The 25,577-nt window shown below is 32.2% G+C and overlaps 1 protein-coding gene across 1 annotated transcript in view; it reads right to left on the bottom strand.

The window, feature by feature from the left end:
- The window catches only part of Dmd (dystrophin), a 2,013,932-nt gene that overhangs the window by 1,165,114 nt on the left and 823,241 nt on the right, over positions 1-25,577 (bottom strand). Inside the window, exons 39-41 of the mRNA XM_013507710.1 lie at positions 24,846-24,983; positions 21,973-22,125; positions 20,940-21,122 (exon numbers count right to left, since the gene is read on the bottom strand). Of these exons, the coding sequence (XP_013363164.1) occupies positions 20,940-21,122; positions 21,973-22,125; positions 24,846-24,983 (474 nt within the window). The remainder of the gene's footprint in view (positions 1-20,939; positions 21,123-21,972; positions 22,126-24,845; positions 24,984-25,577) is intronic.

Below are 25,577 nucleotides of genomic sequence, written 5' to 3'. Positions count from 1 at the left end.
AACATTTGCATTTTAATAAGGATTTTCTTTGAATTTACATAAATTAGTAACTTCATAGAATTTTAGTTAGTAAGTAAGGCCTGTGAGAGAAGTGAAAGCAAAAGGGTTTTAGTTCTCAACAAGAAAAGCACTAACACGTTAGCACCAACATATAAGGCCTACTTTGTTGGAAATCACCTGCAAGATTATAGCTAAGGTTATACTCCCTAGATACTTCGCAAAGTAAATAAACAAGGTAAAAACTGTGTGTGACACCTTTCATATACTAGGTTAACAATATATTTGTTGTATAAAATTAAGATTTAGAATGATTTTTTTACAATAAAATTTGTATAAATTTTTAAAACAGACATTTTGATGGTGTTTTAGGGTTTACAGTATAAAATAATTTAGATTTCAGAATCTTAGAGCTCAAATAGAAATGACTTGTACATGTCTTAATGTAATTTTTCTTGGTATATATGTAATGGTATATTTGATGGAGCTTTGTTATATTTCTCCATCTTTAAGCACAATGGCTAGGCTGAATGCTACTACTGTACATTGATCTGTTGGCTCTTAAATTGTCTTTCGAGTATTGATTTGATTTATTACATGTGAACACATACAGAAGCAATTATTTAAGGTAGTGTCAGGCACAATTCTATGTGACTTTAATTTTAGCTTTTTCACGGAGACTGCAGTGCTTATGAATAGATTGAATGTTCTGAGCATTACAGTCAAGAAATGAATTTTAACTCTTAATAATTATCCTAAATTCTTCCATTATATATCCAATGTCTATCTGTAGATAAATATTATATATTATATATTCATATATTCTTTCTAAAATGTCAGGTTAGAAATGCTCAGCATAGGAATCTTCTCATATATTCACATATGAAAATGAAAACATACATAGTCATATGTAGGTACGGAATTATATTAAATTCTGCAATTATATTTTGCTCTGCTATATCAATTAATTTGTATTTTCTTGTGGACCTCCTATCTTGAGTGGAGCTTTCAGAATATACTTTCAGAATAATACAATATTATTAGTTTCTGCACACACTTGTCAGGTATCTCAGGAAATATAACAACTACTTATATCAAGATTATTTAATGTGACAATTCAGTCTTTATTTCTGAATATTCATTGACAATAATATTGGCTGTGAATGGTATTTTTATCTGTTATCAATATGAATGACCTGGAAGGTGCCTTGAATTACATTGTTCACGATGGTAGTCACTAGTCCCAGGTGGCTATTTCCATTTAAATCTAAGTTATGTGAAAGGAAATACAATTTAAAATTTCCAACCTCAGTTGTACTATTCATGTCTTCTGCTGACGCAGGAGGATTACTGCGAGTTCGAGGCCAGCCTGGGCTACAAAGTGAGTTCAAGGGTAGGCCGAACTGCATAGTAAAACCCTGTCTCATATAAGGAGCACTCATCTTTATATGTTTCTATGAGGAAAATTCTCATGAATTCAAAACAAATGAAATCATGTAATAATGTAATGAAATGATGTAATAAACAAGAAGAAATAAGGGGAAAGCAAAGATATAAACAAGTAGTGATAGAGGATGAACTCTATAACGTGTGTGGTTAAATTAAAAGGGGCAATGATTGTTAACCTGTCATTTAACTGTAACATGACCACTTGTACTAGATAAAATACTACAAGGGAAAAATAACAGTAGCCAGGAACTAGAATGACAAATCATTGTTTTAAAGTGCTTCAAATTGGCTTAAAAAGAATGAAGAATTTGCTGAACAAAGCAGTTTGGGGGCAGAGTAATGTTAACTTACTTTGAGGTAACACAACAGAAATAAAGATTTAAATTATATTTCAGCTAAACACCAGTAAAATGGAAATGTAGGATATAATTTCTAAATTCTCTGGAAGTAGTGGTGGGATGCAGTAGAGTGCAAGGCAAAAGCTAATTCTTGGTAAAATGAAGACCACAGGTCAGGAAGAAATAAAATATGTATAGAATACAATTGTAAACATAAACACAACAGAAGGAATTTGTACAACTATAGAATTAAAAAAGTGACCAGAACAAAAATGAGGTAGTTTAAATTTCTCAAGCAAAAATGAAACAATCTCAGACTGGGTTAAAACACAAAGTCCATTTATAATCAATTTATGTGAAACATCATAAACAAGTTTACAATGGTGCACTATATAATTAGGGATGATACTGTAACAGGAAAATAATTTTTAGAGTGATTTAAAAATAATAGTATCAATATAGCTCAAGACCAAAAAGCGTTAGGTGGATCTAAGAGAGCCATTGTAATGATAAATTTCACAATTCATGAAAAAAATGTAGCATCCATTATTACTTATGTTCCAAATATTTGGCATCATTCTATATATAGTTTAAAAAATTCTAAAAATTAACATACAAGATGATAAAATAATAGCTTTAATTAGTACTCTGCATATACTTCTTCTACAATTTTCTAGATGAAAACAAGCTAAATTCATTTGATATTTTGTGTGCAATGAAAAATACATACCATTTTTCAACAGGTCTGGGATTCTTAAAAATTCATATATCCAGAAAGAAAACTTAGAAAGGATAGAAGATAGAGATTTTTTACAAGTGACTTTTGTTATCATCATTTAATTCAAAAATGTAGGTGCTGGGCTGGGTATTTAGCTCAGCTGCACAGCACCTGCCTGGCAAGTGCAAGGTCGTGAGTTCGATTCCCGGTACCGGAAAATAAAAAAAGTAGTTGCACAACAGAACATGTTTTGGTTCATCTCTTAAGGCTTTTATAAAAATGCACCAAATCTGTATGCATTGCCTGGAGAGATGTTCCTGACAGATTGTTATGTTTAAAAATCATATACAGAATGATGTAATATACTTTTTAAAAAGTGAAAACATCTATATATAATTTTCAGTTAAGAATAAAAAAAGAATAAAAAAGTATAGCAAAGATAAAATTAAACTCAACTCAACATTTCTTATTTCTGGAGGAATGGAATTTGCAATAGAAAGAAATTGAAAGTATTAATGTATTCTTACTCCACAGTTGTATTGTTGAACCATTAACCTAATAGTAAGACTTCAACAATAACAAAACAGATCATTGAACTAGCATGAAATAATAGAAACAAAAAGTTTGCAGTGGTAACGTCTTTTTTTAACACGTTTGTTACCTATAGCATGGCACCTTCCAATTGACTTTACCAGATAGTTTCCACTTTAATCACAGCTAAAGCAGAACTAATGACTAACTTTAAGACTTTTGGGAGCACAGACCAAGACACAGTGCATAGGAAAGGAGGATATTTGCATCATAAAATGTTTTTACATTGTCACTTAAAACAAAATTCATGTCGCTCACTGCCAATTCCATTGACTATATTGGAGTCCTAGCAAAGATCCCTAGCTGCTGTTGTACATGAAGAAAACAGAATTATACTTAGCACTAAGACTCCTGAAGATGATTGAGCAACAGCAAATCAAAAATAGCATTGTGTTACGTGAAGGCATCCAATGATACGTCTATTCTGACTGATCTTAAGAGTCCTGTTCGTGAACAATTAAAAATAACTACTGAGAAAAATACTCAAACCAAAAAAGATACGTAGCTAAGGTTAAAACAATCAATAAAGTGGCAGTAATTTTATGTTTAGAGTTTTCAAATGATTACTTCAATACTTCCTATGGATTTAAATTTGTTTTACATCGAAAAATTTTCCTTTTGGCTGACAACTTAGGCCATATTTTATCTAAGTGCCCTTAATTTGAAGGGCACTAAAATCATTGAAATATATTAATAGTATGATTAATAAGATGATATGACCTATTTCCAAGTAACATGTATTTATTTGATAATCAGCCCACATTTTATTCTCCCTTTGAATATTTCAGTAATTTTATATGTCTGTACAAAATGTAGGAAGTATAAAACAGAACTTTTGGATTGTAGCTAAAATATTTAAACTACAAATATTATCCTTTCCACAAGTTCAGCAGGCATTTTCTCTAAAGTAAAATATGTATTTAACAAATAACTTACATATATAAATATATAAAGCATGATTATTTAAGATTATGTGCAACATAACTGGCATATGTATGTGTGCACACAAATACATAGGTATGTATACAGATAAGGTTCAAGTCACCTTGCAGCACTAATTTCTGAGTTAGGAAGTTAATATAAGCTATGATGCAGGGCTGGGGATTTAGCTCAGCAGCAAAACGTCTGCCTGGCAAGCGCAAGGTCGTGAGTTCAATTCCTGGTACCAGAAAAAGAGACAAAAAAAAAAAAAAAAAAAAGAATATCTTTTCGGTGGCTGGGGATTTAGCTCAGCGGCACAGCCCCTGCCTGGCAAGCGCGATGTCGTGAGTTCGATTCCCGGTACCGGGAAAAAAAAAAAAAGCTATGATGCACTAAACACTTTTAATACATAAGTAGGCAAATGAAGATTTCCTTAATTAATTATATTAGTGAATACTCAACTAAAACCAGTAAACTTTACATAAGTATAAACATGTCATTATCTGGATAAATAATGGCAAATTATGCACTGCATTTCCTTTCTCTCCCCATCACTTTCCCTTCTCTACTTCCTTTTCCATCGAATCTTCACCCTTAAATATGCTGTCCCATACCAAAGATTCCCTAAAGACCATGTATCCCTCTTTGCCTTACTACCTGGCTGCAGCTATTATTTCCTGTTTCCATCATTTATTTTTTTCCTTTTCCTCTTGGTTTCTAATGTATTGGGGCCAAAACCTAAGATAATTAAGTTTACTATCATTATTTGTATACTTAAAGGAAAATAAACACCTTCAGAAAAGAAATAGAAAAATCATCAAATAAAAATTATGAATAAGCTTACAAACTTTATAAAACCAATATAAAGGCCAGGGGTATAGGTCCGCAGCACAGCACCTGCCTGGTAAGCACAAGATTCTAAATTGATTTGCCATTACCAAAAAACAAAAACAAAAACAACATCAAAAACATTAAAAAAAATTTAGGGAATTCAGAGGCCTTTGGTTCTACTCGTTTTCAGCTAAGTTATAATGGTTTTCATCTGACGTCTGAATAAAGGAGGTGCTGCTATTTGTATAGTAATTATTGCATTTCATATTATTATCCTCAAATAACATGTTTTATGAAGTCACAAACATCTTCAAAATATAATCGTCACTGAATAAAACCATTGTTTTCTTACTAAAGAGTATCTTCAATTCTTTCTTAGGAAGTCTCAATTTAATGACATCTTGGGTTTAATTTATTCCACTTTACAATCTAAATAGTTTCTCTTGAAAAAAAAAATTGTTTTTGGTCAGTATTACAGAAAGTCATTATCACTGTATTTTCCCATAACAAAGATTCCAATAAAAAATACTACTGTTCTACCCACTGAAGGCACAAGTTGTAATTCTAAGAAGTCATATTCACATGATCACTTTTGAATCTTTATGATCATATATTTTTAAAAAGGGTAATGAAGTGAGGTCTTAAATATATTTTTTGTTTCCAAACTCTGTTTGTGAATGCAGCTATGATACAAATAAAATATTGCAACAAATTTAAAAACTAATTTTTTACCCCTCAAATTTTCATAAGTGATTGAATTTGCTTATTCTGTATCTCTGTATCCAAATTAACACTTTTTTGAAAAGAGTATTAACTAAAATGATGACCATTAAAGCGTGTTGTAAATTATGAAGATCTATGTTGTTTTGTCATTATAACTACTTGGAAATGGCAAGTGTAAGAAAAGTATGCATATAACTACAAATGAATTATATTTTTTGTTGTTTTTTAGATTTAGTTTTCACTTTAAATTTGGGAAAACATAGAAAATACTTTAATTTAAACTCATTTATTTTTGGATGCCAAACAGCATTAACACATGATTCCATTATGAGCTTTTTGTATGACTGAAACAATTAAAAAGTGGATTTAAATTCAGTGAATGAATTCCTATATATTAATTAATTAATTAATTATTTTAGTGGTTTACCACTGAGTTACATACCCCGCCCTTTTTATATTTTTGAGAGACATTCTCACTTAATTGTCCGGGTGGGGAACTTCCCATCCTCCTGCCTCAGCTTCCAAAAGTGCTGAAATTATATAGGTTTGGTCCACTGTGCCTAGGCCCACAGAATGAAAATTCTTATAAACAAGCAAATTTTTCTTTGGTACATTGTTTGTAATTATATTAAAAAATCATTAAGTAGGAATTGTGATATCCTAATTCCACCCTCTGTGCATAATCGTTTTTATATTCATTCTTTAAATGACACAAAAGAAAATTCTAGAATCTTATTCCCATGAATAACTTATGTGACCAGTATTTCCTGCCAAAAAAAGTCATAAAAATAGGGTATGATGATATATTTTAGTGCTCTTCCTTCGTCAATCTAAAAAACTTCAAGCAACCTCCATAGAAACTTGGCAGGAATTTCGCCACTGTGTGGTTAAAGTTTCTCCAAATGTATGGTTTCAAGACTGTATTTCATAGGTCAATAAAAATATTACCAAAATTTCTAAGGAACCAAATAAATTTCCTCTATTTATTTATTTCAGTAAAGGTCATAGTAATGAAGTGATAGTAATAAAAATATAAAAAGTCATTTTAACATCTCTCAAGCTGAATAAACAACAAATTTTAAATAAACTTAGCTTCATGAAAACCTCGAATTTGCTGGATTTTTTCTTTTCTATGGACCAGTGAAAGCTATTGACCATGGTACATTAGCAACAGGATATTGCTGACTCAGGTGTACAGAACAAGTCATTGCAAGGAAGTCCACAGGAAGATGCCATTCATTCATTTATTCTTATTCTGTCCCTGCTTTATGCCAGATTTCACACATATTCTGCAAAAATACTTGTTGAAAAGAGATGCAAAACCTCTGCCTTCATGGAGTCCACATTCAAATTTTAGGGAAAATTATGAACAAGTAAACATATAAACATAACTTTTCAGATTGTGACAAGTATTACAAGTAAAAACATGGCCTACGTTCTAGAATGTTCTAGAATGAGATAGAAAGGATGGCAGAATTATTGTCTAAGATATAAGACAAGCTGTTGAAGAAAGACCATGTGCAGAGATAATATTTATGCTGCACTTGAAACATGACAGAAGTAAGCAAACAAACATCCAGAAAACTGGCCCAAGTCAAATGCTACACAGTAGCAAAGACATTGAGGTAGAAAACACCTTGGCAAGTTTGCAGAAGATCAGGGCATTGTGATAGTAAAGAGATCATGTTGTCTTGGGGAGGCCAAAATATGAAGTTATCTAGTTTTTTCAAATTAGCTTTTCACACGAGAAAAGCCAAACTCATCTCTGATGAAAACAACTAAAATATAGAACAATTGAAATTGATAATATGTATCAGGTATAGTTGTGGTTATCTACATACTACTCACTTAACAAATTTGAATTTTGAACAGATCTCAAATGGAGTTATAAACACTATAGGCAACTCCATTCCAGTAAGTAATTCATGTATTTATTTCTTTGTCACCCAGACTTTCTATTTGTTAAGAAGACACTGACTATGATAAAAATTATTTTCATGGATCTCCTAGAAACTTTCCTAAGTAATTTATTCTGGGAACAAATAGTACTGTATTTTTATCTAGCTAAATACTTGACAATGGCTCTAGTTTATACAGATATACACACTTGACTTTCATATAATCCCTGCATCAATTATTCATTAATCACCAATAAATAGTTTCCTTCTGTTTTATAAGTGTTAAAATAATTATTTAAAAACGTTTAAATTTGTGCATGAATAGAGTACATGGTATTAAATTTCTGAATGCAATCAACTTGTATTTTTATTTAGTTGTGTATTAGCTGGCTATTACTCAATGCATACTGAACTATACTTAAAAAGTTAAACAAATGGTAAAAATATAGAATTTTTCCAGAAAAATTATGTCATATAAGGAATTGTCTGTAGATAAATGCATTTGTATTACTAAAGCAAAAACTAAGTAATATGTCAGACACTATTAGTTCATAAAGAAGAACAAGAGGATAATCGGATAACGTAGCAAACTTAAAAACCTTGTAATTGTTTTTATTTAGTGAAAAACCAAAGTGGGTAAAGCTATTCACTTGAATTAATTTTATTCATCTGTTTTCAGAATATGTTCCATACAATGAGAGTCTTAAGTAATCACTGAAAAATCAGAATGATTCACAGATGGTGTGAATGATTTAATTATTTTTAACCATTTGTTTCGGGCATGCTCAGAAGGATATTTCCAACTCCACTGCAGAAGCCATCTGAGCTTTCTTCCAGCTGGTGTTCCATATTTTCAAAGCAAATTTAGATTGGAGAAAATTACACTTTTTATTGTTGTGTTGCAAATGGAGGTCAAATTGCTGTGTATAAATTCTTGCTCTTTTCTCTCTGCATTGTATGAGCTATATTTATCAAATACCACATTTTTTGTATTATTGCTATGGACTTGCCTATGCTATTTTATGTTTTGTGTTGTCTGGCACATAGGAAGCAATAGATAAATGTTTATTGAATGAAAGAAATAACAATTGCACGTGTTTAAAAAGAAATGAATATAGTCTCTCAGTAAGTATATGGCATTGTAATTTCAGTTCATCATCACAATTATTTGGAGGTTGTCATTAAAAATAAACAAAGAGGAAAGACACGAATATAATAAAATAATGTTTTTAATACCTCCTAACACTAAGGGAACAACATCTTCATTTTAAAACTTAACCTTCATATGGAAACCCTTTCCCCTTTACTGTATGAGAACGAAGGCAAGTTGTGTGATGAATCATAGTCATTTTAGGCTGTTTTAAGTACTATACATACCCTTTATAAACATCTAGTCTTTCAGACCTCATATTAAAGAATGAATGTAATATTTGAGATAAAAATAACTGATATCATCATTTTAATTTTATGGCAGAAAGTTAAATTTTTGCTTTATGTCCTTAAGCAAATAGGAATTCCCAATGAGAAGTAAATTATTTTAAAATAGTTTTCTCAACTGTAATAACTTCAAAGTTGTGGCATTTGTAGGAGAGACAATATTAGTTTTAGTGAAGAAAGTTACTTCATCAGATGGTATGAGTTGGTTTTTCTAATTTTACCAAAAATATAATAAATTAGAACCTATCAATAATCATTATGGCTAAATTTGTTATTATATATTATTTAAAATTATATTTACCATTAGTATTTCCTGAACAATGTAAAATTTTCACTTGATAGCAAAGTTTAATAGTCTATTACCATAAGAAAATTAAATTACCATGAGAAAGATAGTATTTTTTGAAAGATTTTACACAAATTGAATTTTGAATACAGTCCATTACTGTAACTTTAATTCATAACATGAATTAAATAACATGAATTAAATACAAAATTACATACCAAACATAGGCAGAAATCTATGAATAAGATTGCTCAGAATCATGAGTTTTGCCTAACACATTTATTCTAGTATTTTTACTTTATTGTAATATTGAGAGCCCGTCATTTAGGGGCACATTTACAAAGTGTAGTAACACGTTAGAAAATCGTATGTATAAAATGAAAAATTCCTTTAAACTTAAAGATCATTAAATTGTAATTGACATTATGTTTCGTACACAGTAATGGCTTCAGACTACAGAGACTCAGAAAATCCGAAGTCCTATGTTAATATGGTCATTTATTACCTTTGGAAAATCCGATTAATATTCTTAAACCTCAGTTTCCTGTTGGGACTATTCTCTTCATCTCAATACCTTTGTATATACTTCCCCTCTACTTTTTTAGAAACTTTATATTCTTTATGGCACTTCAATAGTTCTCTAAAATTACTAAGAAGTGCTATAAATTTTTTATGTCTAAACAATAACAAAATGACTATCATTTTTTCATGTATTAAAAAAGATACAGTGTATCTAGTCTCTGTTTTTGGCTTTGAGAACAAAGCATAGAGGAAGAAGAAAAAATTCTTGCATTATTGGATCTCTTACTCTAGGGGGGAAAAATACTCCATTAAGATAAAGAGGGGAAACATTTTTGGATCTCTTACTCCAGGAAGGGATAAATAATCCACTAAGATAAAGAGGGGAAACACTATGAATTTCCTTAGTAGTGTACTTGATGGAAAATAAATTGTGAAGGCACTGATAACTTCAGAGAGAGAGAGAGAGAGAGAGAGAGAGAGAGAGAGAGACAAGAGTTGTACCAAGAAGAGCATTTTTAAGTACAGACTTGAAGTAAGAAATGGAAGGAACCGTATAGATAAATGGGGAAAGAGTGTTTTACGCAGAGGGGACACATTATACATATAGTTCAGTGAATAGATCAGTGTTGGAGCCGAGTGATCAGGAAGTAAAGTATTAAGAAGTAAGGCCAGAGAGTTAATGGTGGGACCTGGCCAGGTATTATATCTTTTGAAATTCATTTAAGGGATTTGGATTTCAATTTCAAGTAGACGGGTATATATTGGAAACTTTTGATCAAAGTTAAATCTGTGTTGTATTATCAAACAATGGGCTTTTATTGTGCTGAGAATAGATAAAGGAATGCAAAGATAGGTTTATATTTGAAAATTTGACACTCTCGTCTCTGCAATTCAGGGAAGAAGACTAGGAAACATCTTATAGCTGATAATAAAGTCATGAGATGGGATGAAACAAGCAATGCATATATACAAAAGACAGGAAATGGAAAATTTTCAAGGACTGGGCACTGAAGCCTTAGAGAGGAGTACCTTCCGCCATTGGAGTTGGAAAAGAAATGCAGGTATGAGGCAAAATAGGTGAACTCCAATCAATCTCCTTCTCACATTTCAGTCAGTATTTTAGTTATTTTAATCAATGTTCAGTATTTTGATTATTTTACATTTCATGTATAAATCAGATAATTTTACATATACTAAATATTTCTTAAGGCTTTTATCATTCACTTTTGTTGTTTGCCATTTTTCCTGGCTGCTCAATTTTTCCATTCTCACCTGGCAGTGGTAGTATGTGTCTTCTATCCCAGCACTTGGAGGCTGAGACAGAAGGTTCACTGACAGGAGCCCTAACTGGGCAGCTGAGCAATTTGGCAAGACACTGTCTCAAAAAAAAAAAAAAAAAAAAAAAAAAAGGAGCACTTGGAATGTAGCTCAGTGTGAACTACCTGGGTTGAATCCCCAGTAGTGCAAAACGAAAAGGAAAATGAAAACACGTTCATCTCTGTTATTTTATAGCTTAAAAAAAACAAACCTTGATAACCTGTCAATGAGAATGTCATGTTGGTCAATTCAGCTTTTGTTTGTCAGAAAAGATCTTTACATGAATGTAATAGTTGAGAGTTTCTGTGCATATACAATTCTGTGTTCACGGATGTTTTCTTTCATTGTTTTGTAGGTATTCCACCACCGTCTGGCTTTTATCATTGCTCTAAAATCAGCTGTAGGGGTTGGGGATTTAGCTCAGTGGCAAAGTGCCTGCCTGGCAAGCGCAAGGTCGTGAGTTCGGTTCCTGGTACTGGAGAAAAACCAAAAAAAAAAAAAATAATAATAATAATAAAATCAGCTGTCATTTCAAGGGTTACTACTTCATAAAATAATCTGTCGAGGCACCTGTGTTGAAAACTCTTTGTCTTTAGAATTCAACATGGTGTTATACGTATATTTATTGTTTTACCTGCTTGAGATTTGTTTGCTTTCTCAACTGAAGTACTGGTATTTTTACTAATTTATGTTCAGCTTCAGTTTTGTAATTAATATATCACAAGGGTTAAGAAAGAAATTAGATAGGTTAAGATTATTTTTTCTAGGGGCTGGGGATTTAGCTCAGCGGCACAGCGCCTGCCTGGCAAGCGCAAGGTCGTGGGTTCAATTCCTGGTACCGGAAGAAAAACAAACAAAAAAAAAGCAAAAAAAGATTATTTTTTCTAGACTCTTCATGATTATAATGGCTGTTGCCACTTCTTTGGTAATATTTTTAAATTCCTTAGCTTGAAAATTTATTTTCTTTTTCATTTTGAAGAGAAAACAAATAAAAATAGTGAAACAGAATTTCAAAACAAGATAAAAGGAAAGTAATAATGGTTATTATATTGCACAGTTATCTTCAAGCTAGTTGTTCAAATTTCAAGCTATAGGCATGCTGACTTCTTATGTAATATAATGAATTTAGTGGTGATTTGGTAAAGAGCTAGAATCCACTTCATTAAGTCTCTCACTTCTCATTTCAATTACATGTGATTTCTGGATTGAAAAATATAAAAAAAAATTTGAAAGGATGATTATCTTAAACATTGCCTTATTTTCACTGTGGTGAGAGGGCAACCCTTGAAGAGGCTTCATTTTTATCTCTGTGTTATGTATAGCATGAGGCCACATGTAGTGTTTATCCTACATGGTTCTGAAAACTTTCTTGTAGCCATTAGTCACTGACATCCATCTGAGTATCACATAAGATGATGTGCTCATTCATGGCACCCAGGGAGCACAGGTTTCACCATACATTGTGAGTTCATCTATTGCTTAAAACTTATAAAAACTTTTTCAATCCAGAAATTACATGTAATTGAAATGAGAAGTGAGAGACTTAATGAAGTGGATTCTAGCTCTTTACCAAATCACCATTAAATTCATTATATTATATAAGAAGTCAGCATGCCTATAGCTTGAAATTTGAACAACTAGCTTGAAGATAACTGTGCAATATAATAACCATTATTACTTTCATCTTGTTTTGAAATTCTGTTTCACTATTTTTATTTGTTTTCTCTTTAAAATGAAAAACAAAATAAATTTTCAAGCTAAGGAATTTAAAAATATTACCAAAGAAGTGGCAACAGCCATCATAATGATGAAGAGTCTAGAAAAAATAATCTTAACATATCTAATTTCTTTCTGAACCCTTGTGATATATTAATTACAAAACTGAAGCTGAGAGGAAGAAATTTCTATAAGCAGCTACATCCTTGTTCAAAATTTTCCATACCAACAATTATTAGTCTTTTATATTCACAACTCCATTTACTAAAGAACATTCTGTCTGTAAATAAGAAAATTGGTTATGTTCTCAAATTCTCCAAGGATGTTGCATTGGCAGCTGATAATCTTTGTTTTATATCAAGGCAAAAAAAATATATGTGGCAACTTTGCGAAGAAAATGTTTTTCCCTTATTTTATTCTCAAAAGGAAATGTTTTCATTATGAGACAGGAGAAAAATTGCCAAAAAAAAATAATGTGCACTGGTGAATCTAGGTTTCAGCATTATTTTACATAAAGTGGTGGCAAACAGCTGTGTGATTACTCTTCTTGTACATCTGTTTAATTTTTAAGACAATCACAAGAAATAGAAACACAATGGCAGTGTGATGGTTTTACCAATATTATTCTCATAAACACTAGTTCTTGACACCGTTCAAACATGAATCCCGTAATCAATCTGGAATGAAATTTCCCTTTTTTGCTGCAACTGTGCATATGTGAAAGTCTGTTGAATCTCTCCTATAATTTCATAATCATATGATTAAAATATTGAAAATATTTAGGGTAAGAAATATTTACTTAATCCAGTATTTCCTCCATTTGTTTGAGTATCGGATTGTATTTCTTCCTTCTGAGTAACCCACACTTTGCTGTGGGAAGCACTGTTTTATTCTCCACCTTTATTTTGTCCTGGGATGCGTTTCAATGGCAAGATCACTAGTGTGCTTACAGTAGATGCATGCAAGATATTTTGTAGATATAAATTACTTAAATTTTAAAATATATTAAAATTTTAGTGGGCCTATGTACACACTAACCTGTTTTCATTTTACTAATTTAAATAATACTTCCCATGACATTTAAAGTGATGTATGAAAAACATTAATTTACCGTTAATGGAATGTGCTCTGTAGGAATGTGTATATTCTTGAAACGCATACTATTAATATTGTTGAAAAATCCTATTATAATTAATCTGATGTAGTAAGTCTTCCTTTGTAATATTTTTTGTAATCCTTTTCATGTTCACTATTATGGCACTATTGACTTTCAGTAACTATCTTTCCTCATTATTCCACTTCTAGAAGTAACTGTAATAAAAATTATTGTTCTGATCAGCAGCCTTAAGATCCATTTTAAAATTATGGAGTATAAAATATTTTTGTAATCTGAAATACTTACATCACAGCTCCAGATGATACATCAACATCCTACTAAATATTCATTGTCCTTAACTGCAAAGATGGCTAAGTAAGTTCTAGGACCTATGCAGAAATCTAGGTGAAAATATTCTATCAAAAACAAGTACATACAGAGTTTCACTAGACAAGATGGTAGGAGCTCACCATTTTAATTCCATTGTATATTATTACCTTCAAGTCAGTGGTTCAGGCCACCAGACACAAGCATGCAAAGTCGATCAGAGCATAAAAAATTGTGAGCATTAACTGTTCATTTCAATACACCATCAGACAACAGCAATACAGTCATCACAGCTATTCATATATATATTTATGTTTTGCCTTCCTTCTTTCTTTTTTCTTCTTTCACTCATCCCAGTCATTCCTTTCTTTGAGCAATTTCTTTCCCTTTCTTATCATCCATTGTATGTTTTGAGTTTTACCTAGTCTTTCAGGTTCCTACACCAAGGAGACAATATGATGTTTACACATGTGGGTCCGATTTATCTCACTTATGAGTATGATCTCTAGTTGCATCCATTTACCTACAAAAGCCTCGAGTTTATCTTTTTTAATAGCTGAGTAATACTCCCTTGTATAAAAGTACCACAACTTTTTTATCCATTCCTCAGTGGATGGGCATCTGGGTTGTTTCCAAGATTTAGCTATAATAATTGTGCTGCTATAAACACGGGTGCACATATATCGCTGTGGTATGATGTCTTTAATTATTCTGGGAAAAAATTACCCAGAAGGGGAATAGCTGGGTTAAATGGAACTTCTGATCCTAGTTTTGTGAGGAATCTCCAAATTAATGTTTTATTGAAGAATTATTTTCTTATTCTCTTTAATGGTTTGAGCAATCTTTCATTCTTGCATCTGATAATCTGAGCAATGGAGCTGAGCATACAATATGCAATATAGCAACCATTGTTTTTTTTTTTTAATTTGTCTTGAGACCCTGTATCACTTTGAATGTTCTTGCTTTGATTCGTTTATGTTCGTGATACTGGTATGGTGCTACTGTTCTATTTTTTTGTTTGTTTGTTTGTTTCTCATGTACTACTCTCTTTAAAATAAAAATGAATAAAAAATCCAACTACATATATAGCTCTTGCAATAGAAATTAAACTAGTGTGTTTATTTTTTATTTTTTATTTTTTTTGGTTTTTTGGTTTTTCTCCGGTACCGGGAACCAAACTCACGACCTTGCGCTTGCCAGGCAGGCGCTTTTGCCGCTGAGCTAAATCCCCAGCCCCTAAGCTAGTGTGTTTAAATATAGATGAGATAACTTCATACCATAATGGCAGCAAAATACCAAAACAGGAGATAGTTTGAGTAATGAGTGACAGGCAGTGACTAGACAATGTAGAAACTCATAGGATTTCACTGAAAGGGAACAGGCAGCAGGGGCTTGATACCATCTCATTTCTATCACAGAAAGGCACCCTCTAACATCACCAGAATAAATAAAGTGTAGGTGGGAAAAGAATTCGAGCAAGCATTACAGATGCATCAGCATCATGAGAAATGATTTTGTAGACTAGGCTTCTGTTATGCAGATACTGAGGAGCAGTTTCTTCTTATTTTTTTGAGACAGGGTTTCACTATGTGGTGCAGGATAGCCTTGAATTCTTTTATGTATCCTAGGTTGGCCTCAAACTCACAGAGATCCTTCTGCCTCAGCCTCCCTCCCTTGTGCTGGGATTACAGGCATGCACCACCATAACTGGCTCTGAGGAGTGTTTTGTTGAAAGATGTATTCTGCAGGTAAACTTAGCAGAATTTGAAATCAATTATGTTAATAAAAAAGAAGCATAATCATGGATGACATGCAGGTTTTACCTCTAAATGAAGGTGCAATTTACCAACATCTAGAGATGTAGACACCAATTAATTTAGATATGGGTTAGTGAGGAGTGCGGTGGATCACTTACTCTTGATTGGCTGTTCTGTAGCTGAGGCTTTCTTTAGGCCTTCCAGAGAAGAAATGCTGAACATAAGCATCATAAACTTCATATTTGAGGTCATAGGATATCCAGGACAATTAGAGCTACTGTACTTAGAAAACAGCGCATTTCTTTTCCTTCTAAGGTGAAATGTGTTTTTGTGTTCTCCCTTTCAGAGGCAGGTCAAGTTTACAGCTGTTCAGGGCATGCTTACATGCTTTTCTGAAGTTTAGGTTTTCATGCTTTGCTGAAGTTCCTAGAGAGCTTTGCTTTCTAGAAACATGATAGGTGGCAGAAATTTCCATGAAGTACATCATCTAGTAGTCCTATGTCTGTTGGTACTATCTAGAACCAGTCTCATATTGTGCTCTTCATAGTGTAGGGTCAGTTAAAAAAAATTCTCCTCTTTTGTAATACTCTGTGTTTTCCTTTGCTGCACTTACCAGAATGTTAGTCATTTGCTACAAGATATGTTAACATGTTGTTTTTCATATAGAAATGAATTACACACCTTTTTCATAGCGTTATCCTTCCTTCCACTTTTATATTCCCTGTTCCTCAAGTATAATGTTGAGTAGTACTTTTAACAATATTAAATTACACTTGTTTTACTTTATATAATACTAGCTGTATGTCTGAGTATATTTTATCTTTATTCTTGAATCATAATTTACCTGGTATTGGAAAATTTGTGTAGTATTTTGAAGATCTTCCCACATTTATTATATTCTAGTGTCTGTCGTTTATGAAAAGTCTGCTGATATTGTCCCCTGTAAGCATTCGATCTTGCCTTCAGTAACTTTTGTGATACCTCCTTTGTCATTTGATGTCTGAGTTTCATTCAGAGCTAGTGAGCTGTGGATGGACACACTTTTATTTTTTAAACACTGATAGAATAGTATTCAATGTAAAGACTCATGCAAATTGAAATTTATTCAGTGCTATGTAATGTCAGCTACATATAATAAAATCATATCTTTCTGCCATGCTCTCCATTTTTGCAATCCAGGCCTCTTTTCTTGTGTATGTTCGAGCTTTATACTGTATTCTTCACATCGTCTAATTCTTTCAGCAAAACAAAACTTTCCTCAGCATCTCCCAATTAATACATTCTTTGTTCTGTTATAAACCAACTTTTTAAAAAGTTGTTTGAATCACTTTTACTAATCAAATTTTTCTTTCTGGACTTTCTGTGTTTTCATATCTTCCCATGACTCTTCAAAACAGCCTGCACTAATTGTATAATTTACATTCTGTTCTTTTTATTTTTGAGCAATGAAATGCTTATTTTAAAGTTTTCTCTGACTATTCTCTCATCTCGTTTCTTTAGTTCATTAAATGTACATTCACCTTTTTATATTAGCTTCTGATGTTGTTTAGACAAAGACAATTTTTCACAACCATTGTAACTGTGGTCTGTGAGTTTACTTTGTTCAGCAGTTCCATATCAGCCTTTGGTTGTGGAAGTTCCTTCACTGGGTAATTTTGTGGTTGCCTTTGCTTGGGCTAGCTGAGATGAATTGTCACATACTACATTTAAGGTTACTGAAATGTATGTGTGTTTCAATGCTTTTCAACTGTTTTCAGCACCTTTCTTTTACTTTGCTAGTTCCCTTCATGTGAACGATAATTCAAATAGAGTTCTGTCAATAAGTTCAGGGAGAATCATGCCTTTCATTGATAGTCATCAGGTGCACATGAAATTTTCAGAGAACAAGCTGGGAATCTAGCCAAAACTGCTCGCTGAAGGACTATGGTATCAAATTAGTACTTGCACTGAACAAAATACATTGGATATCTTATATTAATACGCTTGAAGCAAATGGTACATACTGAGCCTAAATCTCTTAATGGCTTAGAAACATATCATGTTTTTAAACTCTTTTTTTCCATGTTAACACATAATATGGTGAGTGTTTCACAAATATTACCTTATGTCACTCTACAAACATGCATCTTCCCTTTGTAGAGATGAGAAAAATGGAGCTGAGAGAAGTTTACCCACAGTCACAGACCTAACAGAACAGTTCATATTCATTTTATTCACCTTGGGAAATATTACTCTTACCAGGCCACATAATAGATTCTGTAGAAAAAAAAATTGTTATGTTCAGTTGATAGTCAGTGCTTGGTCTTGAGCAACCTAGTCTCTACACCAACAGGAAATAAATTCTTAAAAACTCTGTTATATTACTAAGTAGGGCAAGAGTTTCCACACGGTGAACATCTGGAGAAAAATTTGACCTGCTCTTTCCCAGTCTGTTGTCTTTCCTTTATTGCTTCTTACATTCCCTGAGGAGGGTCACTGATATACACAGTATACTCTGCATTGGTCTGTACTTCTGTCTGGGTTCTTTCACAATAAGACCGTTACTGCCTCATGGTTCTCTGACATAAAATTCCAAGCCTCTTCTGCAGTTTATCTTGCCACGTATGGCTCTACCAGGGACGCACTACCCTAAATACTTTAAAGGTATGCTGTTTATATCATTCCTGCATCTTTCTCTTTAAAATAATGAAAATTAACTTTTCATTTTAAACTTATTTCTCAAATGCTAAGATGTTACAAGACTGCCTACTATTGAATGGTTGCTGTCATGAATGACAGACTACAAATTTCGAACCTATATCTAGAGAAAGGGAATGTTAAGAGAAATAAAGGTGAGAGAAATGCAGAAGGAGAATGCAGGGGTATGTGAGGAATTCAGAAGCTATGGAAATCTATGCTGCATCAGGCCTATGATATGATTACTACAAATATAACTTTTCATGAAGCTCTTCACTTGTGGCTTTCTCAAAGGTGGCAGAATTGAGATGGACAGCTCTAATTAGTGATGATGGGGAAATCAATTTTTAAAATACAGTAGAAATCAATGAAATATAATATCTCCATTTTATTTATGTATCTATGGATATAGCTACTTATCTACCGATTCAAATCCAATGCCAAATAATATTGAATTTATTATAATTTATACACAGACAAAAATTAATATAGAAAGCCCCTCTCTTTCTGAATTTTGGAAATTTCTCATATAAATAATGTTTCTAAAGACAAACATATCTTAACATCTTACTATGATTTGTCGTTTTAAAGTTTTGTACTGATTACTTATCCTTCCTTAATTTTGACAGGTAATCTGAGCAACTAATTTGAAGATAATAATATGCAATATAAGAACCACTGTTAATTTCCTATCATCTTGTTTTGAAATTCTGTACCATTTTTATGTTTTTCTTTCTTAAAAATAGTCATGGTTATACTGTACAAATATTTGTAGAGCACCTCCTATGCTTAGGGACATACAGATTTTAAGTGAGTGGTTTATGGAGATTTTGAGGCTTGTGTCTACTGACCTTTAAAGCACTGATAAATTAACATGGCGAGATCATAACAAATTTTAATCCTGCACATTGCATATGTCAAGACAGAAGTAAAATTGAAATGGAGAAATGAGTATATATCAGGTAATTCAGAGCAACGGACTTCTATAAATGGGCTATTGAAACAAAGAAAAGCTATTTTACTAGAATTTCCTTTGTGGCTGCATCTGCACATAGAGGATACCTGTTACATAAGCTTGAGTGATTTATGATATGTTTATAAAATATAATGTGAATGATAATAGGCTGAAATGTTCAGTCAGCTAGAGTTAAACTTAACATTTCATGTAGTTTCAATATTTCTTATATTATTTCCTCCAGTGCAGAATAGTTAGGTGCTATTAAACTTCAGAGGTATTGGATTTCGTAGAAAAAGTATATTCATGATTTAAAAAGTGACTAAAATTGCCGTATATTTTCCCTATGTTTACATCTGTGTTAACTTAGAAATAGTTAAAAATATACCACAGTAAATTAACTCAACAATATCAAAATAGAACTTCCTTTTAAATCTCACTTACAGGCTGAACTATATGAAACTGTCATTAACATAGGGCAAAATTGTTGACTATCTGTTTGCTTCATATGATTCAACCTGACATAATGCTGAAGCCTTATTTTCCAGACTTATTACATCCTGGTTTAGTGAGGAGCACTTTCCTGAGTAATTACAGATGGTGTTTGTTCATCTTCATCTTGCAAGAACTTGGAATAGAAACAAGAACTATATCTGTCAGAAAATCTCTGTGATTTATACCCTATTAAAATGAACTAAGACCAATCTTATAATTCTGAATCGCCCCTTTAGAGAGAGAATCACACACTTTCCATCCATTTGTTCAAAAGAAGGAGCGTCATTCCTTTGCCTTTTGGCTTGTAACATTTCAGTTTGACATTGTTCATCTGCTGTCAATAACCGACCATCTTACTAGACATCCAGTTCTTTTGATTAGCACTGTGATCCACTAAGTAGTTAAACCAGGTATGCAGACTGAACTATTATTCTTGAAGTCAAAGAGATAAGGTCTTATGCAGGTTGAAATAAGATGATGTTTCGCAAAGTATTTCTTTACCAGGTATACAGGAAGAAAGTAAAATTAGCATGGGATGATCTTAGGAAAGCAATATGTATTTCTGGATTAGACACTGAAGTAAAGTAAATGCATGATAAATTGACAAATTCACATTGCCAATGTCATGAAGTATGATGCAGCAAAGAAAATTAAGATGTACTTTTCACTTTTGAAATGGGAGATTTTCCTATTAGCTGTGAGTTTATTGTTCTTAACTTGAAAAAATTCAGCACTAGGGTTACAGGAGCCCATTGTGAGGGAACGCCTCTCTTTCCAAATGCACATGAGAAGGTTGAAATTGCACCCAGATGTGTTGTGTTGTTAGTAGGCCTCTGCTAAGAGAGTAGTAGTTGCAAACACATATGTGGGTTTGCCAGTAACAACTCACAATTTGTGCAAAGTTGAGTCTTCGAAACTGAGCAAATTTGCTCTCAATTTCCCGCCAGCGCTTGCTGAGCTGGATCTGAGTTGGCTCCACTGCCATTGCGGCCCCATCCTGAGACAAGCCCTCAGCTTGCCTACGTACCGCATTCAGCTCCTCTTTCTTCTTCTGCAATTCACGATCAATTTCCTATTGAGCAAAACCAATACAGGGCCCAGGGCAGTTAGCTAACCACATCAACCAACCTGCAAGCAGCAAATATTTCTCTCAGAAATTTCATAAGCTGTTGTTCCTTTATTGTCATCTTTCAAAACTTACAAATATAGAAGGAGTCACTCCTCACTCAACAATCCAAATATTATTTCAGGTATCATTTGATTGCTCAGTTTTAGATATTCTATCTAAGAAAATATGAAATTGATGTAACATTTTCTTTCTCCTGAATTCATCTAGAGCTCTGTGTTGACTCAAATTGAAATGATGACTTATTCTTTACTAGGGACTATCCATATTGAATATATTTTAGAGGGCCATTCAGTAAAGTATTTCTTTTTTGAAGTTTTGAGGAACTCAACAGAGAATGAAGCAAAATAAAACATGCAAAATTATAACAGAAAAAGACATCGCCAGACAATATGCAAATAAATCTATAGAGATTTGACACTGAAGTGTGAAGATGCTCTGGTGAAATGAATGTGCTAATATGAGAAAGAAGTCGTCCATATACCGATAAGTCATTAGTTCATCTGGAACAAAGATACACAAAGTCAATACAATTTTACAAGAAAACATATGACATTGCTTAATTCATTGTACATTGTCAACAATAAAAACTTTTTATTCATTCAACATAACATCATTTAAATAACACTTAATACAGTACAGTCACCAAAACAAAACACAATACAAAGAGATGCATCAAATCAAAGATAATGCTAAGGAAAGAAACAAAAACATCAATATTTTAAACATAATATTCACGGGTTAAGTAATTACACTAGCTATAAAATCTAGTATTGACATTCTAAAACAACATTACCTTTATTTTCCTTTCATCTCTGGGTTCAGGTAGGCTGGCTAATTTTTTTTCAATGTCATCCAAGCATTTCAGGAGATCATCAGCCTGCCTCTTGTATTGATACCACTGATGAGAAATTTCTAGAGCCTTTTTTCTTCTTTGAGACCTCAAATCCTGTTCATGGTGCAGATATTATTAAAATATCAATATATATATATGTATAGTATACTGTTGGCTGTAGTTATTTTTAAAGTAATTCAAGTCTCTCATCTTTTTTGTACACCTTATATTTAAAACCACACATAAATGCAAAATATAGAGATGAATGATTAAATTACATATGTATGTGACAAACATGAATATAACCTAAGAAACCTGAAAAACACACTTACAGTATTTTCCTTTGGTGTGTTCAAACTTGCTTAGAAATCTTGTCATATTTAATTGACTCAGTGAGCTACCTGAATTGTTGTGTAATCTATATAAAATACTTTAATAAATACAGTTGACTTAACCAAATATTTGCAAAATCATAGTGAGCTTGCATCTGAAACCTAAAATAAATCAAATTCTAAAATTTATATATTCAGCCCCGAGTTAAACACAATTACAATTTCATGTAGGCATGGATTTAGGAGTGCCTAGAAAAATGTTTTATAGGCTATTAAAATTGTGTGATTAAAATATAAAGTCATTTTGTTGTATAAATTGTTCCAAGTTACATGTGTAGAAGTATGTCTAATGTTATTATAGCTGTGAATGTACATGAAAAATGACAAATTAAATATTAGAAAGTTATTTTTTTGTCAAGGCTTGCATAGCCATTTTCTCCATTATTATGCTAAACCGTGTTCTAAATGTAAAAAGACTACAACTTAGTGAGAGTAGTAAGTGACTGATTTAATAAATCAACAAAGAAGGGATCAAGGGGCTGGGGATTTAGCTCAGCGGCAAAAGCGCCTGCCTGGCAAGCGCAAGGTCGTGAGTTCGGTTCCCGGTACCGGAGAAAAACCCAAAAAAAAACAAAAAAAACAAACAAACAAAAAAAAACAAAGAAGGGATCAATCATCTTACTCCTATAAATATAGTCAAATGTCTTCTATAGTTGGTTGAATTAGTCTAAATGCCATTTTATAATTTCTGGGAACATAAGAACTCTATGTACAGCTTTCATTTCTTCAAAGAGGTAGCAATTAGGGTATTGTGTACAAATTTAATTTGAGCAAAAGAAAATGATGCCTATCAAATAATGTCTGAGAAATTAATTTCATTGGAAAGTTTTGACTTTCTTTGCAATATTTCATAAGCACTAGCACTGGAAAGACTTGGCAGGTGAACATAGCTTCTGAATTTGTTGGCAAAAACTGGTCTAACAAGCAGAGTTGATGGTTTTCATTTGTTGCTTATAGCGTATGTTTGCAAGAATGATCGAGGTTTCATTCTCCATTTTGCTTAAAACTGGGAATATAAAATTGACTTTATTTCACATTTTAATGCATTTCTAAACCTCCTGTGGAGGTAATAAATGCCTGTGATGAGTCCAGTGGGGAGTGCTGTTCTTTTCAAAGGTACCAAGATATAGCCACATTAGTGAGAGTTGAGTTTTGCATTACCCATAATACAATCCACATCTTTGCCAAAATAAAGGGCTTGATGATAATAAATCTGAGATTGTTTTTCTAAGCACAAGGCTATATGTAAAAATACTGCTGTTCCCTAGGATACATGTCATCATATAACTAGTGTACGTGTTGTGAAACCTTGGTCACAGCCAGAGGGTATGAATTACAGAGCTTTTTGACTTTCTGAGCACACTGTGGTTTGCTTTGTATGCTCCTCCAGGAAGAGGCCTTTTATATTTACTATATTTATCACCAATCACCTTCAGAACACTGCTGTCTAATTAGAATTTCCTTGTGCATTCCTTATTGGCACAATATTGTGTAATTACATTCTCAGCAGTGTTTATTCGGTTTAGTACAGAAAAAAGGTTTTATTCCCTTATTTGTATATGAAAAGCAGATTCCATCCACTCACTAGATGGATCAAGCTACACAATTACATACCTCTAAAGAGTGATTTACAATGAAAAGCTTGGCAATTAAAAATATTAGAAAATCAGCCATCATGCAGAGTGAATATTGCAAAAGATATATGAAAAAAAGTTATTTCACAAAACTTCACATGTCCAGTCTCATTGAATGTACTTTTGAGATATTATTATAGAAAAATCAACAGCTTATTCTCTTCTTCCTGTACAGTCCAGGTGAGGCATATGGGTACTTGAAGCCCTACACTACTGCTTAGTATTAAAACAGTTCTTCAAATAAATTACAAATATTTTTGAGGATTACTATATAAGTGAAAGTAGACTCTTACAGAAGCATAGTTAGTTGCAAAGAGTGACTTACTGGAACAATAAAGTTTATTTTTTAAAAAATGAGATAAATCCAAGCCTTATTAAACAAGTATAGTTAGTGAAAATTGGACCTACTATATAAAACTGATAAGGTAAGAGAACCAGGAATAATGGAGAACATAGAGTCAGTTATTCTGGTTGTTAGTGCAGGATTTTCAACACAAATACAAAATTAGTTTATAAAAATAAAGCATAGTAAAAAATTAAATGCATAAATGCTACTCTAAATGGTGCATTTTGGTGTTCTTTGATATTATTGAGGAAATATGTCTGAACAAAAATAAATGCAAATTTAAAGCAACATGACTCAAATTCAGAAAACAAAAACACTAAATAAAACACATATATTGAACAGAAAATGTGAATTTCTGGTGAGTAAGATTCTTAAACAGATTTTATTTACGCACAATATATTTTACCCTACATATGAGAAAAAAACCACAGGCAAGGTATATTATAATTTTAGCTCTAATACCTTGAGAGCATTATGTTTTGTCTGTAACAGCTGCTGTTTTATCTTTATTTCCTCTCGCTTTCTCTCATCTGTGATTCTTTGCTGTAAGTTGTCTCCTCTTTGCAACAATTCTTTTACAGTACCCTCATTGTCTTCACTCTGATTAAAAACAACAAGTACAGTCTTCATTTTGGTTTTAAAAAAGCTGTACATTGTTAACAGAGATAATAAAACATGTTATTTAAACACACACAAGAATCCAATTTAAAATTTCAGGGAAAGTTAATATAAAGTGCTCATAGATTTTCTTTTCTATTTTGTATTATAGCTTTTAAAAAAGGTAAGTTCCCTCTTTTTAAATATATATATATATATATATATATATATTATATATATATGGGCATAGTTGGAAGTTTACAGAGTAAGGTACTTTTTCATTAGACATGTGATTTTTGTGAAAATATTCTTTTGAATTTGAGTTTTAGTATAGATCTAAAAGTTAAAAAGGTTTGGAGGAGTAAATTAATCTTGTCATTAACAACATTAAGTGATGTGTATAGGAATATATGTATGTGTGCATGTAAGTGTGAGACGGCAACACATTTTAAAATAGCAGCATGTTGTGATATGAAAACATTTTGTTTAAATGTATACTAATTATTATCTAATGACTTCTTGTTTGCATTTGCAGCCTAAATATTCAAATTTGGGATTGAGTGTATTAATAAAAATTGATATGATCAATTCCTGTCA

The sequence above is a fragment of the Chinchilla lanigera genome, unplaced genomic scaffold, assembly GCF_000276665.1.
Source record: "Chinchilla lanigera isolate Chin_1 unplaced genomic scaffold, ChiLan1.0 scaffold00134, whole genome shotgun sequence".
Classification (NCBI taxonomy): domain Eukaryota; kingdom Metazoa; phylum Chordata; class Mammalia; order Rodentia; family Chinchillidae; genus Chinchilla; species Chinchilla lanigera.
The sequence above is the reverse complement of the archived record's forward strand: the minus strand, read 5'-3'. Positions and strand labels throughout refer to the sequence as shown.